This window comes from Sinohyriopsis cumingii, chromosome 2 (assembly GCF_028554795.1).
Source record: "Sinohyriopsis cumingii isolate HCF-2022 chromosome 2, ASM2855479v2, whole genome shotgun sequence".
Taxonomy (NCBI): domain Eukaryota; kingdom Metazoa; phylum Mollusca; class Bivalvia; order Unionida; family Unionidae; genus Sinohyriopsis; species Sinohyriopsis cumingii.
The window spans coordinates 135,876,415-135,892,957 of record NC_142962.1 but is presented as its reverse complement, the minus strand read 5'-3'; the positions used below and the strand labels follow the sequence as shown (position 1 = coordinate 135,892,957).

At 35.1% G+C, this 16,543-nt stretch overlaps 1 protein-coding gene across 2 annotated transcripts in view; it reads left to right on the top strand.

Moving 5' to 3' along the window:
- Positions 1-16,543, top strand: part of LOC149805902 (zinc finger ZZ-type and EF-hand domain-containing protein 1-like) — a 260,238-nt gene that overhangs the window by 158,233 nt on the left and 85,462 nt on the right. For both annotated transcript variants that reach the window (XM_089950657.1, XM_089950656.1), the window contains exons 48-51: positions 4,642-4,823; positions 6,181-6,247; positions 8,650-8,713; positions 10,141-10,295. In XM_089950657.1, the coding sequence (XP_089806783.1) occupies positions 4,642-4,823; positions 6,181-6,247; positions 8,650-8,713; positions 10,141-10,295 (468 nt within the window). The remainder of the gene's footprint in view (positions 1-4,641; positions 4,824-6,180; positions 6,248-8,649; positions 8,714-10,140; positions 10,296-16,543) is intronic.

Below are 16,543 nucleotides of genomic sequence, written 5' to 3'. Positions count from 1 at the left end.
ACAATTTTTCTGGGGTGGCCGAGTGGTCTAAAGCGCTGTTACGGATCACTGTCATCTCACCTCTGATTACATGGATTCGAGTCACGGATTCAGCCAATGTGGGTATGTGAGAAAGCTTGCCAGTAACTCCTCTTGGGTCGGTGGTTCTTTCCGGGGTTTTCCCGGGTTCTTCCTCCACCATTAATACTGGCCGCCATGTATTGCCTAACGTGTGCTGAAAAATGGTGTTAAACACTACAACAATTTACAATTTTTCTGATAATAACAGCTTGTGATGATTAGTAGAAATGATAGAAGATTTTACATTAAATCCAATGACCATTGGTCAGTCAGATTGTCATTTATCAATTAAACAAGGTTATAGCATTATTCTTTAGTAATTTTTATTTTGTAACTTGAATTCATAACATGTTTACTTCATTTCAACTCAATATGATGTTTACTTGATAAATTGCAAACACTTTTAGAAATTATTGGTTTTCAGTAACCAGCTGCAACTAAATTAAGCTTTTATTAATGAACTTGTGTGACAGAAATGATCAGTGAAATTTAGTTTGTCATATTTGTTGTTTTTGTAGGGTTTAACGCCATTTTTCATGATAGGCTATACATGGTGGCCAGTATTAATGGTGGAGGAAGAACCCCAGAAAGAACCACCGACCCACGAGAAGCTACTGGCAAGCTTTCTCACATACCCACATTGGCTGAATCCGAGACTCAAACCCACACAGACAGTGGTGAGATGGCAGTGATCCGTAATAGACAGTGCTTTAGACCACTCGGCCACTCAGGGTCCCTAAAACACATCTGGCATTTGGCCTAAACTCTTGAGATTACAGTAATAAAGTAATCAATTAACAACTTGTTATATATGCATACTAGCCAACATTCAGCCATGCATCATTGCACTATTTTCCACAACTGATGAGATAGTTCTGGTTTACTCTAGACTAGTTCTGGCTGGTTTCTATAATGCACATAAGTATCTAAAACATTATTTTGCTTTACCTCTGGTAGAATTACATGAAAGTAAAAGCCAAGTAAGCACTATTATGAGTCATCCAAGCAATCTATTTCCCATTTATAAATCGCATGCTTAGTTTTGTACACAATATTTACAGCTTTTGATAGAAGCAGACCATCTTCATCATGGCAAGGGACATACATTCGGATAAATATTAATAATTTTCTAGTCTTCCAACATCTTCAAAATAAATTTCTGCATTTCATTAGTATGGATGAAGTTTTATCAGACAAATTAGGTTTTTTGGACAAGCCCAGTGGTCACCTCACTTAGAATATAGGTAGGGCTCCGATCTAAATTTAGAGGCCCCAGGTGTCAGGCTATATGATTTTTTAGCACTACTATTGGTACCAGCTTTATGAGGTTCATTGCAAGAAAAGCCACCCCTAATGACTGGTCATTTCATCTTGTACCAAAGTAGTGCATTATTTTCATTCCCCCTCCCACTCCCTCCAACCTGCAACCCATTGAAAGAGCATTTCGATTGAAGGCCACATTTTTCATTTAATTACAATGGAACCACTGTACAATAATACATCCATCAGTATCCATCCCCAGGCCCCATATTCGCAGAACTCATCAAAGTGAGTGCAGATCAGGTCAAGATTACTTGTGTCATAAGTCTTACATTTGTTACCTTATTACAAATTAAACTATATATATTTAACAGACATGTATTTAAATGCATATTTGCTGAAATTCGATACATTTCTTGTTTAAATATTTAATGCAAGCTATCAAAATGAGAGATGGATTGTTTACTTGAGTAAGGAGTTTCATGAATACGGGACCAGATATAATAAACTTTATATCAGGGTCCCTATTCAAAAATGCCTAAAGTTGAATGCAGTCTTTAACTCAAATTTTGAATGCTTAACTAAATAAACAAATTAAAATATTAGACATTTAAAAATAGGTATCTCAGTTGGTAGAGTATCAGACCTGTCATGATGAATTATTGACACACTTTGTTAAAAGCCTGTCATGATGAATTATTGACACACTTTGGTAAAAGCCTGTCAGAAGAAAGTTTAGGAAGATAATAGCATTTGTACACTGTAGGGGGTTTCATGGTTACAAAGGAGTTACTGATTGTAGCGCCTAAAATTACCTCCCTTAGCTCCAATGCACATGCCTACAAAAAATTTCCAGTTCTGGATAGTTCACCATTCTTCACTTGGTTAGCGAAACATAAAGTCAACAAAGGAAGGTATCTTAGCAGTACTACAGATCATTATGGTTAAACCAATGAATCAGTTATATATGTCGAACATCTTTTATTCATACTAGGAGAATAATTATAAACATTAAATCAGATAATTAGATTCAGTGTCCATGCTTACATTATATCAGATATTTAAATAATATTTACTTTCCATACTTAAATGATATCAAATAATTAAATTAAATACACTGCCCATACCTGATAATATAAATTCATTATCCATAATTTCAGATACATTTGTAGGAACATTTTACTCTGCTCTCAGATTTTAAACATTTATTGCACAAATTTGGTTATATAACTTTAACGAAAACAATCTCAACAATTTGCATTTTTCATACGTTGATATATCTTTATTTCTCAGTTATTTTCGCAAGACTAATTGTTTGTTTATAATGCAAGTTAAGAAGGTTATAACACAAGTTCGATAAGAAAATTATAACATGAATTCGATACATCAGCTGATTTGTAATGCTGAATATTTTAAACCAGAAACGTTTGTTTCTAAAAAGAATGGAATACAGTATTTTAATGTATTCAGAAGAACTTAACAAAGCAATAATTACATTAACCATCATAACGATAAATGAGTGTAATTAATGCAGACAGAATATTTATTCATATTTGGGTGTAAATATCGATAATATTCAAATTAAATAACATGCTCAATGACCTTTTTTAATTGTTTCATTTTCTTTTTGACTTTTGAAACATCAAGTATCAGATGATACATGCAATAACTTTCAGCATGATTTTTCTTTGTTTATGCGGACATGTAATAACTCTCAAATTTGCTGGGGTCTTTAGACAACATTTCTGATTGCCACCAGCAAATTCATCTAGAACAGCCTTCTTAAAATTAGTTTATTTCTGTTTAACTTTCCTTGCATCAAATATGTAAGTTTTAAAGATCCAATTATTTCACAGATTCCATCATATTACTTTGGTTTGCCTTTTAAATCAATATTGATCCACATGACCGGATGTAAAATTGCAAACAGTATGATTTAAAAAAGAGACTGCTTGTAAGAACATACTCTACAAGTCAATAATAAATGGATATTCACAAATATTCATATTTGTTGTCTTTATGTATCAGTCACTCTTTCTAACTTAGCATCATTTTATACTTGGTTTTAACCAGAAGTATGTTTATGTACTATACATATGCATACACACATTCATTCGAGGATATACATACCCATGCACCAGATGAAAGAAGACAGACATACATACAGACAGATAGGTGAGAGCCACAAATGTCCTATACATGCATTGTGTGTCTAACATCATATTTCTCCAAATTGTATACTCTAAAATTTCCAACTGTTCAAGGAAATAAAATAAAAATAACCATCAAGGAAATTCGTACGTGCGCCTGTCTGTTCAAGCGTGGTTGACATTTGTGCATTTTGAAAAAACTCCAGTTATTTCATGAAAAATATAATGAACTAATGAACAATAATAGAAAAGCCAAGGAAATAAATTTAAAATAATCATCATGGAGACTCGTATGTACGCCTGTCTGTTCAAGCATGGTTGACATTTGTGCATTTTGAAAAAAATCAAGTTATTTCATGAAAAATATAATGAACATTAATAGAAAAGCAACAGCCTAAATCAATAATAAAAAACCATAAGAATTTTTTTTTCTCATTGTCCTTCAACCTCCATTAACTGCTATGATTGAAGCTGTACAAAATAAATATATTTTCATTATTCTTCAAGCAAGATAAATTGCAAGAACTTTTTACGCAGTGATACACTTTTGCACAATCAAATAATACAAACTAGAGCATAAGGTAGTAATGGAAAGATAATGAAGTTCTGAAATCGGCAGATATAATTTATTTGAAAGCTGGGAGCAGTGCAAGCTAGTGAAAAAAATAAAAGATGTAAAATAATTGATCAAATATTGATAGAATTTCTTTTTAAGATTGTGAGATATTGATCTTGCTTGCTTAATGTGAGTGGTCTGTCACATTTTCTTGATCTACATCTGCCATCTTAATTGACTGAACTATTCGGAAGTGAGTTACACTGATGTGCCCTCTGGTGTTTTCAAGGGGAGATACTAACCGTGAAACCCCCTATATCACTATGAGCAGATACAACACCCAAAAGATGTCACCATCTATACTCACTCATAAGTCAAATCCAGCTGCATACTGCACAGAAACAGATCTGACATCGTATAATGCACTGGCAAATCTGAGTCTGTGCAATTTGTTAGGAATAATCAGTATAACAAACAAAATAGACCCTGATCTGCAGGTGCATTATGCCATGTCAGATCAGGATCTTTGTTGTTTACAGTCTGACTCTTTTTTTTAAGCGAGTAAATACGGCAATGCATACAAAATTATATAACTGCTGTTAAATTGTTTTGTAGATAACTATTGTGTTGTTCCTAGAAGAAATGCTGATTTGCCAGGATGGGTTTGCCAAGCACTATGCTGAGGGTCTAGATGGGTGTGGTTTGGGGCAGGAGGCTAAAGTTAGGCAGGCCTTCTACACCCTCATCAGGAGACTCACAGATGCATACCACCACTTCAATCGCCATGAGTTAGATAAGTAAATACAAATGTTGCATAACATTTTCCATGAACATTAAGCAGGCATCAGATATTCAAATACAGTCATTATTATCCAGTATTTTCCTGAAATTAGTCATTTTGTTTCACACTGTCTGATGTAAAATTGATGACTTTCTTGCATTTGAGAAATTCCTCAATTCAATTTTCAAGAACAGATGGACTTTCTTGTGTACAAACTAAACTTTGTAACTAAATAGTATTTTTATCCTTGGTATTTTTTCCATCAGTACTATAAGCAAGATGATACAAAATCACAATTTGAGGCAATGTTTTGAGAATTTTAGTGAAATGGAGGCAATCTGGTAATTATGTCTGACATTTTGGAGTTATTGTCTGTTCAATCCAAAGGTAAATGTGACATAATATCACATTTTCAGTAATAGCGTACGGGTTTTGATATGTGAATTCATTTTTTTTCTCTTCAGATTCCTAATGCTTCCTCAGAATGATTATTATTAATGTCATACAGACAGGTTAAAAAAAGCGTTCCATTAAAATCAGGTTTCCCTGTCATATCATACTGCCAGATTAAAAGGCATTCCATTAAATTCATGTTTCCATGTCATATCTTACAGCTAAATTAAATGCTAAATCTGATTCATCCCATCTGCACATCTAAATTCACTTTAAAAATGATAAGATGACTTCCTACCACAAGACACAGAATAACTCTTATTCTAAAGATGACTTCCTACCACAATACGCAGAATAACTCTGATTCTAAAGATATGACTTCCTACCACAAGACAGAATAACTCTTATTCTAAAGATAACTTCCTACCACAATGCGCAGAATAACTCTTATTTTAAAGATGACTTCCTACTACAAGACACAGAATAATTCTTATTCTAAAGATGACTTCCTACCACCAGACACATGATAATTCTTTTTTTAAAGAAAACTTTCTACTACAAGACACAGAATAACTCGTATTCTAAATGACTTCCTGCCATAAGTCACAGAATAACTCATATTCTAAATGACTTCCTGCCACAAGACACAGAATAACTCATATTCTAAATATGACTTCCTACTACAAGACACAGAATAATACTTATTCTTAAGATTTAAAGCTTGTATCAGTATTACTAATGTATCAAATTACTGTGAATTCTTTTCTCATTGTGGGTTTCAGTTTTCTTGCTTTTGTCAAGAAATAACATTTTTGTTGGTACTTAAATTTGTAGATTGGGAAGGGGGATCTTTTATATATACATTAAGAATCATTAGTTGTTGGTACTTAAATTTATGGTTTGGGGCAATGAAATCCATTTAAAAAAATGTTATGCCAAGAAAACTTATAAATTCACTGAATTTTTTTTTTTAATTTCAGGAAAGTATTTGCAGCTTATGACTACATTCAGACCTGTCTGCTTCACCTACTGGATATACAATGGCAGGTCAGAAGAAAGTCAACCATTTGTTTTTAGATACTTTACCAGATCTTAATACTTGAAAAAAGTAATATTTCCACCAATAAATTCAAGAATGAATGGGTGGATGCGCGATAAGTAATCTGAAGTTGACTTGAATATTTGTACATTTAAAGGTCACATGCTTGAATATTCCAATGAGTCTGAACCTTTAGATTACAATAGAGTAAGTGGAGTCCAAGTACAGACATTTATAGGCCTCTAGTTCCAACTTGTCTTCAACGTGATAATTGACATCTCGAAAGCATTACCTTCATGAGAAGGTTGAAATTGAGTTTTGATGGATAAAATATCCTTTAATAAATATCAGTGTGTTTATTTTGACTTGTTCATTTAATGCTGTACAGTGCAAAATTAAATCAAGCAAGACATTTACATCTTATCTGTGTTAACGGATAGTGAGGTACAAGAATAACATTTTTCTTGTAGCGACTGCAGCATCATTATCAATATCATCATCACCAATTGTTTTGTTTCAATTTTTTTGTAAATTCCTGATACAGCTTATCATGGCATGATTTTTCTGGCAGTAATTTGTGTTCCTTCAAAGCATTTAATTATATCCCCCATTTTTAAATTTACCATTAGTTGAAATTATTTAATAATATAATATAAAATTATGTTATATTTACTCACCCAATGTGTCTCTTCAGATATTCCTTTTATTACCCTAAATGGTCATGTCATATGCATGCATAACTACCACTTCTTTTTCAAAAGCATGCTCGATTAACTTGTGAAACTGCTTATTTTACATAGGCAAGAATGAATCCACCATTTTATAAAGAAACGGTCCAAAATAGGCCCTTATCTGCCTAACATTAAAATGTCTCTAATCGGATTGGTTAATGAAAGCTCATTATATTGATGATTGGTTGTCCGTGCATAGAAATTTTAAATTATTATCATGAAATGTGCAAATTTTAATGGTAAATGTATTCTGTAAGTTTTTCCTGAAAAGAAGTATTTTCTCAATAACACAATAATATATGATGATAAATTGGTCAATGAAAATGTCAGTTTATGCCTACTGGTGGCAGCGCTGTATGAAATTACTACCAATTAAAGTGTTAAGTGAAATTGATGTTTTAAGTTTATCTTTTAATTGGGTTTCATTGTAATCATCATGCTTAAATGTTGTATGTCCTCATCTATTCAGACATAAAAAAGTATGTTGATGTATGTAAGAATCTCCCTAGTACCTAATTTACTGCTTACCCACTGCATAATCTGGCTTTATTTTGACAACAGTTAAGAACTTAATGGTCTTTCCACATGATGATAAGCGCTAATTAACTAATTAGTTGTCTCCAACCAATCCATGTATAGTAAAGGTTTTGACACCACAGTAACACTCGGGTATAGATCAGCATCATTTCATTTTGAAATCACACACTGTAGGTAACTCTTTAAGTTTTTTCCTTTGTCGAATCAGTGGACAGTTGTTTAAACCTTGCAGAGATCCGTTTAAAAATAACCCTATGTTCTAATAAAACATACTTATTGCTGAATTTTTTCTTGCTTTTTGATCACTATTTATTTTCTTTGGTCTGTATTTTTTAATTTCATTTTCTTAAATCTGGATGTAGATTTCCAGGACAATGTCCAATGCCATCAGTATTTATTAATACAAACAGCATGAGGTTGTTTTCAGTCATTGACATGATTGACAAAAAGTAGTGACATTTAAAATTGCTATCTTGAGAAATTAACTACTGCAACCATATTGATATGTTTGGATCTTACAGTTTATAAGCTGTTTTGGTTCATTTTTGTTTGCTACATTGGATCCACATTGCTTAATATTGAAATGGAAGCAACTCTGACTTTACTGACACTCATTTTAGTTAGTACTGCATGTCAGCTGTATTTATATTAAATGACTCATCAGTTTTTAATCTTTAGCTGACATCTTTAGATTTAGCATCATTTAATAATAAAATCCAGCATACAGAATGTGTGTGAGATGGAAGAGCTAACTTTCATATATCAATGACATTTACTGACACTCCCCTCCCCCAAGCCCCATCTGTCAGTGCTGACCAGAGTTTTTTTCTGCTGCTATCTTGTGCCTCATTTTTGCTGCATATTTTTGTTTATGGAGCCCTTTGCTCTTTGCTCACAAGTTATTGAGGGAGATTTGTTCCTTGAGTGTTTGAAATACTACTACTGTCCTTAATAGCATCTCAACATTGTACTTGGCTTGAATCATTATAAAGCTAAGACAGATCATTCTATAACACTAAGGTTTTCCTTAAAGTTTTTTTTATTTGGCAAGAATCATTGTGAAGCTAAGAGAATTCATGCTTCAGCATGGTTGCTTGCTTTTGAACCATTAAAGAACAATTATTTTTCTTTCTTTTTGACAGCCCTATGATTTATCCTTTGTTTCTGATATCAAGTTACCAGAGCTTTTTGCTGGCATTGCAAAAGGTAAGATTTATTGTAGATAACTACTGGATTTGTAACCACCATCCATAATTTTAAAAAAACTACAATTAATAATATTCATGCACGACCTTGAAATTTTCATGCATGGCCTCAAAATAATGTACGGTAAGACCAGATTTGAGACCTCAGCTATGAATGACCACCTGTCATTTGTGACAAAATCATCATGCAGAGATCAATTTTAATATATCGACGCACCATCATGAGTGACCAACATGGCTAGAGAAAAGGGAGATCAATGGAAGAGGCTGGAGAAAGATGGAAGAATACCTTCAAAATTAGCTAAATTAGGGGATTCAAAATTGCTAGAATTCTGGAGCTTCCAGGGGGCTTTGATCCCTTAGCCCCTCACCAGATTATTGCCCTTGACCCTTGGACCCAAGTCTCACTTATTCCATATTATCAATCTCCTACATATTCACCCATGTAATTCTGTCATTTGACTTAATTGTTACGTATATATTCCATATCTACCCATGATCATGATCACTAGAGTTGTTATTACAACAAACTGATATGTTAATAACTTCACAAAAATAAATGTGAATGTTTCATGATCTGTGTATATCTCTATTGCTATAAAATTATTGGATGAATGCATATAATGCTATAATAAAAACTTTGAATAAAGAATAAAATAAATGTACAGTTAAATTTTAACTTTGAAAACTGGCCTTCCTGCAGACATTTTTTGAGAGACCATCTATCATGAGAGATCACTTTCTTGTTTATCTCTCAAGATGGGTTTTACTGCATAAATAATATATTCAGTTCAAAACAAATCATGATGTGAGTCAGAATTGGACAGTTGTTCAAAATCTGTTCATGACCAGAGAAATGGTCCCACAGAATTACATGTCTTTTGAAACATTTGTATTTCCTGTGAGATTTTGTCACTTCATTAGCAGGATCATTCGAATATTGTTAACTGGCATGAGTGTGCGTGTGATTTGGATTTTGAACATAGCTTAACAATTTTTTAGTCATATCGCTATGATGTCTGCAGTGTGGCAGTTTATAGCGATGTCTAGCACTGGGCATCATGCCACAAACAAGTAGCATCATGTCCCACCCAGTGATATTATCCTGACACCAGGCCAACCAGTCCGAACACTAACCTCTTAATGCTAAGCACCTAGCAAGGCAGCTGTTAGTACCTTTTTGTAATTTTTTGGTATGACTCAGCCAGGGTTTGAACCTGTGACCTTCTGCACCTAAGGCAGATGCTGTAACAGCCAGGTCACCAGAGTGATCCTAACTTGCATGAAATTTAGTCAAAATGTGTTATGTAATAACAGGATTTATGATGGCAAGCAAAGTTATTCTAGGTAGATTTTATTGAAACATTTGAATATAAAATAGTTTATCTTTTCAAATTTCCGTCAGTGAAAATGTGCATGTCTTCACAGAGACAGTGAAGATGCGAGACTGTCGTGTTGAGAAACAGGAGGAAGAAGAAGAGATGAAGGAATATGACCAGCACATGAAGTGGTTTGGGGAGTGCACTGAGGGTTTCATCAACTGGTATAAGAAAAAGGAGGATCTTTCTGACGATGAGAAAAAGGTGTTCTAAAAATGGGAGTGAATATGAATATATATGTGTGTGTGTATATATATATACACACATACATACACACATACATACATACATACATACATACATACATATATGGTGATAGTAAAATTGTCATGTATGTAAGTATTTTTGAGATCAATAATGGATTTTCTCTACATCTAAAGGAACACTACACTCATTTGTCTGACATTTACTGTATATACTTGCCTATAAGCTCATTTGTGAATAAGGAGACCCTCCAGACTGAATAGGTACAAACACTAAAAAGTGCATGACCCATGTATAAGCTAGCCCACAAGTCTGAGACAACATCACAAGATGCACACGGTAAGTTCTACATGCATTTATTTAGGCAAACTTATATTAGCAGAAATTACACATATACCTCTCTCATGGTTGGTCATATGTTATTATTACAGAGAAATGGTATAAATTTGTTTGCAAAGTGAAGAAATTTATTTAATTTTCTGTTTTCTTTTTGTTTCTGCCTAATTCAGATTTGTGTATAACTTGATCTGATGATGACAAGAATTGAGCAATTTAGGGTTGCTGTAACACTACCTTCTCCCTTTTGACTCAGTTATTGTTTTTTATATGTGTGATTGCATTAGACTTTTTATATCAGTGCACCAATAATTATGTTTTTATTTTGCCTTGAAATTGTAAATACCTAACTCATTAAAGAGTAAAAAATGAAAAAAGCAAAATCCGCATCTAATATGTTTGTGACTAAAAAAGGATTAAAGTGACACTAAGTGCTTTAAACTCAACCAGCCCATGAATTATGAAGTCTATATTTACCTTTATTTAATTTCATGTTGGAGAAATCCAAAAATATGCACATGCTAAATAATAACAACAGCAAGCATAGTAGTTTATAACTGTTTAGTAAGTGTTGGGACACCAAAGATGTAAATTTTTTCATTCCTATATGTCTTAGGACATGAAAAAGATTATTTTATTTTGTGTCTCAAGATTTACAGCAATTATTGTGATCAACAAAAAAAACTTCTTAAAATTGTTAAAGTTTCGACCTTGGCCTGCAGATAAACTGACCAACCCCCCTTGGCCTTCTTCCAGGCCTTTATGTTTTCCTAAATTATCTGGCTTATAGGTGAGTATATACGGTAACTAACCCCTTTTGTGACCCTACATAATATCATTGATTACTTTTCTTGGATTATATATATATATGTTCTTCAAAGTTGTGACAGCTAAAGAAATATACCTATAAATAATGCATAGTTGCTTACCTTGTCCAGGATAGAATTATCCTTGTCTGCATAATAAATATTTATCCTCCAATGGATGAACTTTCTAGAATAATCTGGCAAGTTCTATGCTAATAGAATAAAAACATGTCTTAGGCCTGTGCACAGTAGGCATCATCAGATTTAGTATGACACTGTTTACATTGGTTCAGTTCAAAACTCACTGTAGATTTTTGCCTTCACTAGCATACTAGATACCAATACTCAAGTTAAGTATGGCTAGCTCTCCTTTACCTTGGGTAGCACAGCTTTCATTAACATCAAGAGCTGTACTAGCAATTCCTCCTTTCTTCTTAAAGACTTTACTTCATAATATCTTGAAGTACTACAACTACCTCACAAATCCAGCCCTCACAGCTAAATGGTTTAGATATTTGAGCTTAATATTGTGCCAGTCAGATGGAGTGATCTCCCAAGATATTGGTATTGGTGCCAAATCATGTATGTACTTCAGTTACTACTTCCACTTGTGCTAAGTAGCACACTCTGTCCTGTTGAAAGACTTTGCAAACCATCTTGAAGACTTTTTGGAAACTATTCAGTATCAAATCAAGTTGGAGGAGTTTCTCTTCCTAGGGAAGTATACTCCATATGTATTTCCTACTTTTTCTTGCTCTTTTCTTTCATGGACAAAATTTGTATTGTAGAATTATAGCTTTGTCATAAACGTATATATTCTCTTCCATATTTCCCTTCATGGGTCACTAATTCAGTCTTTCAGCTTGGGACATTCATATAAATAGTAACTTTGTTGTGTTGTGAAGGTAGTGTTTGTGCTATTGAATACTCAGGATTACAGTAGATATTTACGTTGATGAAGCATGCATTTCACTCTATAATTTCTGCTTTGGATACAGACAGGTAAGTTTTCTGTAGATAAGTTATCATCATAGCATCCACATTGTAGTTATTAAAAGCAATGCTTCAGGGACATCACCTGCATAGCAGTTTCATAGCTGCTAACCCTCATGATTTTGGCATGAATTTCATGACTTTCTACATGATTTATGGATTCATGCCACATGCCAAAAAATCACAATTCCCCAATTCTCAATTATTTTAAAATTTCCCATTAAGTGCTAGTCGTGATATCGGCTGTTGCTGAAATGTTCGGCACTACTAGTCACGATATTAGTAGGACTATAGCTGATTGGTACCATTGGCCCAGTATCAAGCATTTTAGCATATTTTAATCTATATGTAGAAGAGTAGTTTTACAAATGTTTTCAAAAGAAACTGGGGCCTAACCAGAATATTTCTCAGCGCATGTGCTGCCAACACTGATTTGAATTACCATTTGGCATCACATCTTTAAAACGTTTTCACCACCAAGGAAAAAGAAATGTATTGCACAAAAAGTAACGTTTACTTTGGAATATACCAAACATTTGCTGTTCATTCAGCCATCAAATACTAATATACATAATGCTTTTTGCATACAGTGTGTGACAAATTTTAGCATTGGGCATGGTTGCAGAGACGATGTGAGGAAGCACATTGGTAGCAAAAAGCACATAAAGGTAGGAAAACTACATGAAGACAAAGTGTTTGGAATTTGTTAGATTGGAAGATTATCATATATCGTAATTTGCTTGAGTTCAGTTTTCTGCGCATGTGCCGACACCACTAATCGTTCACTGTTTGACGTTTCATTTTCTGGATTAATGCCATTTAGTAATTAAGCTACACTGCAGTTAAAATGTTTTCACCTACAAGGAAAACAATTTGTATTCCACCAAAAGTGAAGTATAGATTGGAGTACACCAAAAGTTGTCCTAGCGTTTAGCCATCAAACATAGATGTACATAATGCTTTTCACACAGTAGTGTGCCAAAAATTTTACAGTTGGGAATATGCACAAGGGCTGGTATTGTTGCTTATAATTTACCTGTCATATATGTACCATGTAGTAATATTATTATAAGTACATGTATGAAAGACAAATTGTAAGTAACGAAACAAGCCATTGGAGGTATGTGGCAGAACGATGTGAAACAGCACACTGCTATAGCACTCCCAGCAGATTTCATTTTTGGAGTACTTTAAGCCACCTTCTCAAGTCCTGCATGCTGAAGCATTGTTTGTGAGCTTTCTTGCTAATTATGACCTGTCTTTCTCAGTTGGAGATCAGCAACAGTGACAGTGAAAGATTATCTCCTCTTGTGAGGAAAAATAAGACAACTTAAAGTGCCTCCTTAGGTGCTGAAAATTTGCAACAGTTTTAGTCACCAAGATTAACTAGCAGACAAGAAGCCTAAACAGTTTTGAAAACAAATTTACCATGGCCTGATTAAGGAAGTTCAAGACTGCCACAACATCATATCATGACAAATAGCATGAAGTTTGTGAATATCAGTAAATTTGGCTGCAAATATATTAGGACATGTAATCATGTAAATATGTTTTATTTTATTTTGGGATTTTCATATAATGCAGTAATGACCATCGAAATGGATGGAGTTAGTGTCATGATATAATTTTTCACTAATTGTGTTCAAAATTTGCAAATTTTTATCCAACTTTTCATTGATTGCAAGCCTGGAGGGTTGGCAGTTCACACAGTTTAGATGACAGTCTGTACCTGTGAAGAATGGAGGTAATGCAGATAGGGAGAACAATCTATTCTTACCTCCGAAAGAGTGAAAAGACAATATCTTAGTGCAAAATCTGTCTTGCTAGATAAGATGGGTTCTCCATTCTGAACACAGAGAATCTAACCAAAATCAAAGGAACTTGTTATGCATTTGGCTCATAAAGTTTAGGCAGTTGCAACAAGTACTGCATTCAAGCAAAACTGTTCCCCAGCTGTTGTACAGGCCATGGGATGGAAGTCAGATTCATTTTTCTCTAGCTTTTACCTCAGGAACCTTTCATCTCATGTGACAGCTGGATTGAGTCACCTTTAAAGGTAAGAGCTATGATCTAGTTCTGTAAGAACAGAGGAGGGGTCTAGTTGATGATCAATCAGCAGTGTATGAATACTGGTCACCAGTCATTAGAGCTCCTCTAATACAGGGACAGGGATCAGGTTGAGACTACCCCTTTTGCAGGCTTCTGACAAATCCTTTTGGGGACTGAAGAGTCCACATGCAGGTGCCAGACTAGGGAATGGGATTGGATTTACATGGGGACATGGGAATCACAAAGTCCTGCCTCCCTGGAGTGAGAGCAGCATGAAGACATCCTGTGAGTTATAAGGTTTGGTACTGGACAGGCTGAGACTGTGCTTCCTCCTCCCTTTGGATCTGCTGCCACCTCCCTACCATCATGCCCAGATTTCCTTTTACTCCCCCATTTAGCTATGATCAGGGAATTTTCTCAGGTTTTATCAAGGCCAGGAGTTTGCTAGCTGTTTAAGTGGTGGTCAGTTTACCCCTATACACTGAGACCTCTGGCCTCTGGAGCTAGCCACAGGGTGCATTTCCCTACCTGGCCCTTTAAGCCCCCTTCCCTCCTTAGATGCTGAAGCATCATAATTGGTAATTTGCACATAGGCCCTGACCCACCTCTAAATTTAGATGCTGAAGGAAATTGAACTCAGATCTAGGTTGCTTGTCATCATAGCCATGCATGCTTCTTGGCAGCTTTCTTCAGCCTTTTTAAGGAGCAATTTCTGCCTCCAGCCATGCTACAGCACTTCTGTAGGCAGTTGCCAGAACTTCTTGGCATGTGTTATTGTTGTCCATGGAACTCTCAGTAGAGCTCTAACTCTGCAGGGATGATGCTCTAGACATGTCTAAATTGTTACTGGTGCACAGTAGGAATCTTCTTTGAACCACTGCTATGGAGGCAGAGATCTATGTGAAGGGCAATCCCTCTATGGCATCTCAAAACCTGAAGGACCAATATCTGTGCCTTATCAAAATCAAGCAGGAAGCAAGATCATCCTGAAAAAGATGAATGCCCAGGCCAAGAAGAAACTGCAATAAAAACACCTCTTCAGTCGCTGGTTCCTAGCCGGACTCCCAAAAGAAAGCCTAAGGGAGGTAGGTTGCAGACTCTTCTCCTTTTACCTAGGAAGTTGTGGGGGGGCAATCCAGAATGACTCGCTCCTTCTACTATGGTGCATCTCTCTTTCATCTATTCCAGCAGCTGCTAACTTGTCTTCTTTTGAGAGGTTTTGGTTAAACATGACATATAATGGAGGTTTCTGGCTTCATTGCCAGGAACATCCTCCTTGGACAAGGACCCCCAGGCTGCTCCGCTGCTGAGACCAGTGTCTAATATTTTCAAATGCTGTGCCATTGGTTTGGACTCTTACATTTCCAGCCTATCAGGTATTTTGAGCTGCTTAGACCAGTGTCTTGCTTACTAATGCCAAGATGGAAGGTGTTGTGGTCTTTAACAAGACCCCTTCCTATAAAGTGTTGGGTGAAGCTTACCATTAAGATTGTTTTCTTGTTCTCCTTAGCATCCATGAGACAAAGCAGCAAGCTGTCATGCCCTGTCTGTAGAACATGGTTGTCTGAGGTTCAGTGGCAATTATATTTTAGGTTTCTCTCCTTTGCCAAACAGGTTTTCTAACAAAACACCAGCTTCCTGCAATAGATCCACTCCCAACAGAGATCTCTAGTTTTATTCATGTCTGTGTTGGGCAGGATCAGGATCAACTTTTATATGGCAGCTTCTGAAGGTAGAAGAAAGGGTAGGAGGCACCTTTTCTTTCCTTAAAGGGCACTTGCTGTTATTTCAGCACCCAATATTTCTAGGTTGATTGTCCTAACATACCAGAAAGCATATTAGTCCCTTAGTGAGAGCAGTCTTTTATTTATGAAGATTTTAAGCTGATGAAGTTCCAGTCATTACAGCCTCACTCATTCATCATTGGAGGATGAAGGATGCATTTTAGTAGTCACACCCTTCTCCTTCTACCTTTGTTCTCTGGCACACAAGTGGAAAGGCATTATTTTCTGCAGGACCTTTAATTGCAGTATGCCCAAGCAGATACCAGCTTATAGTAGAGGA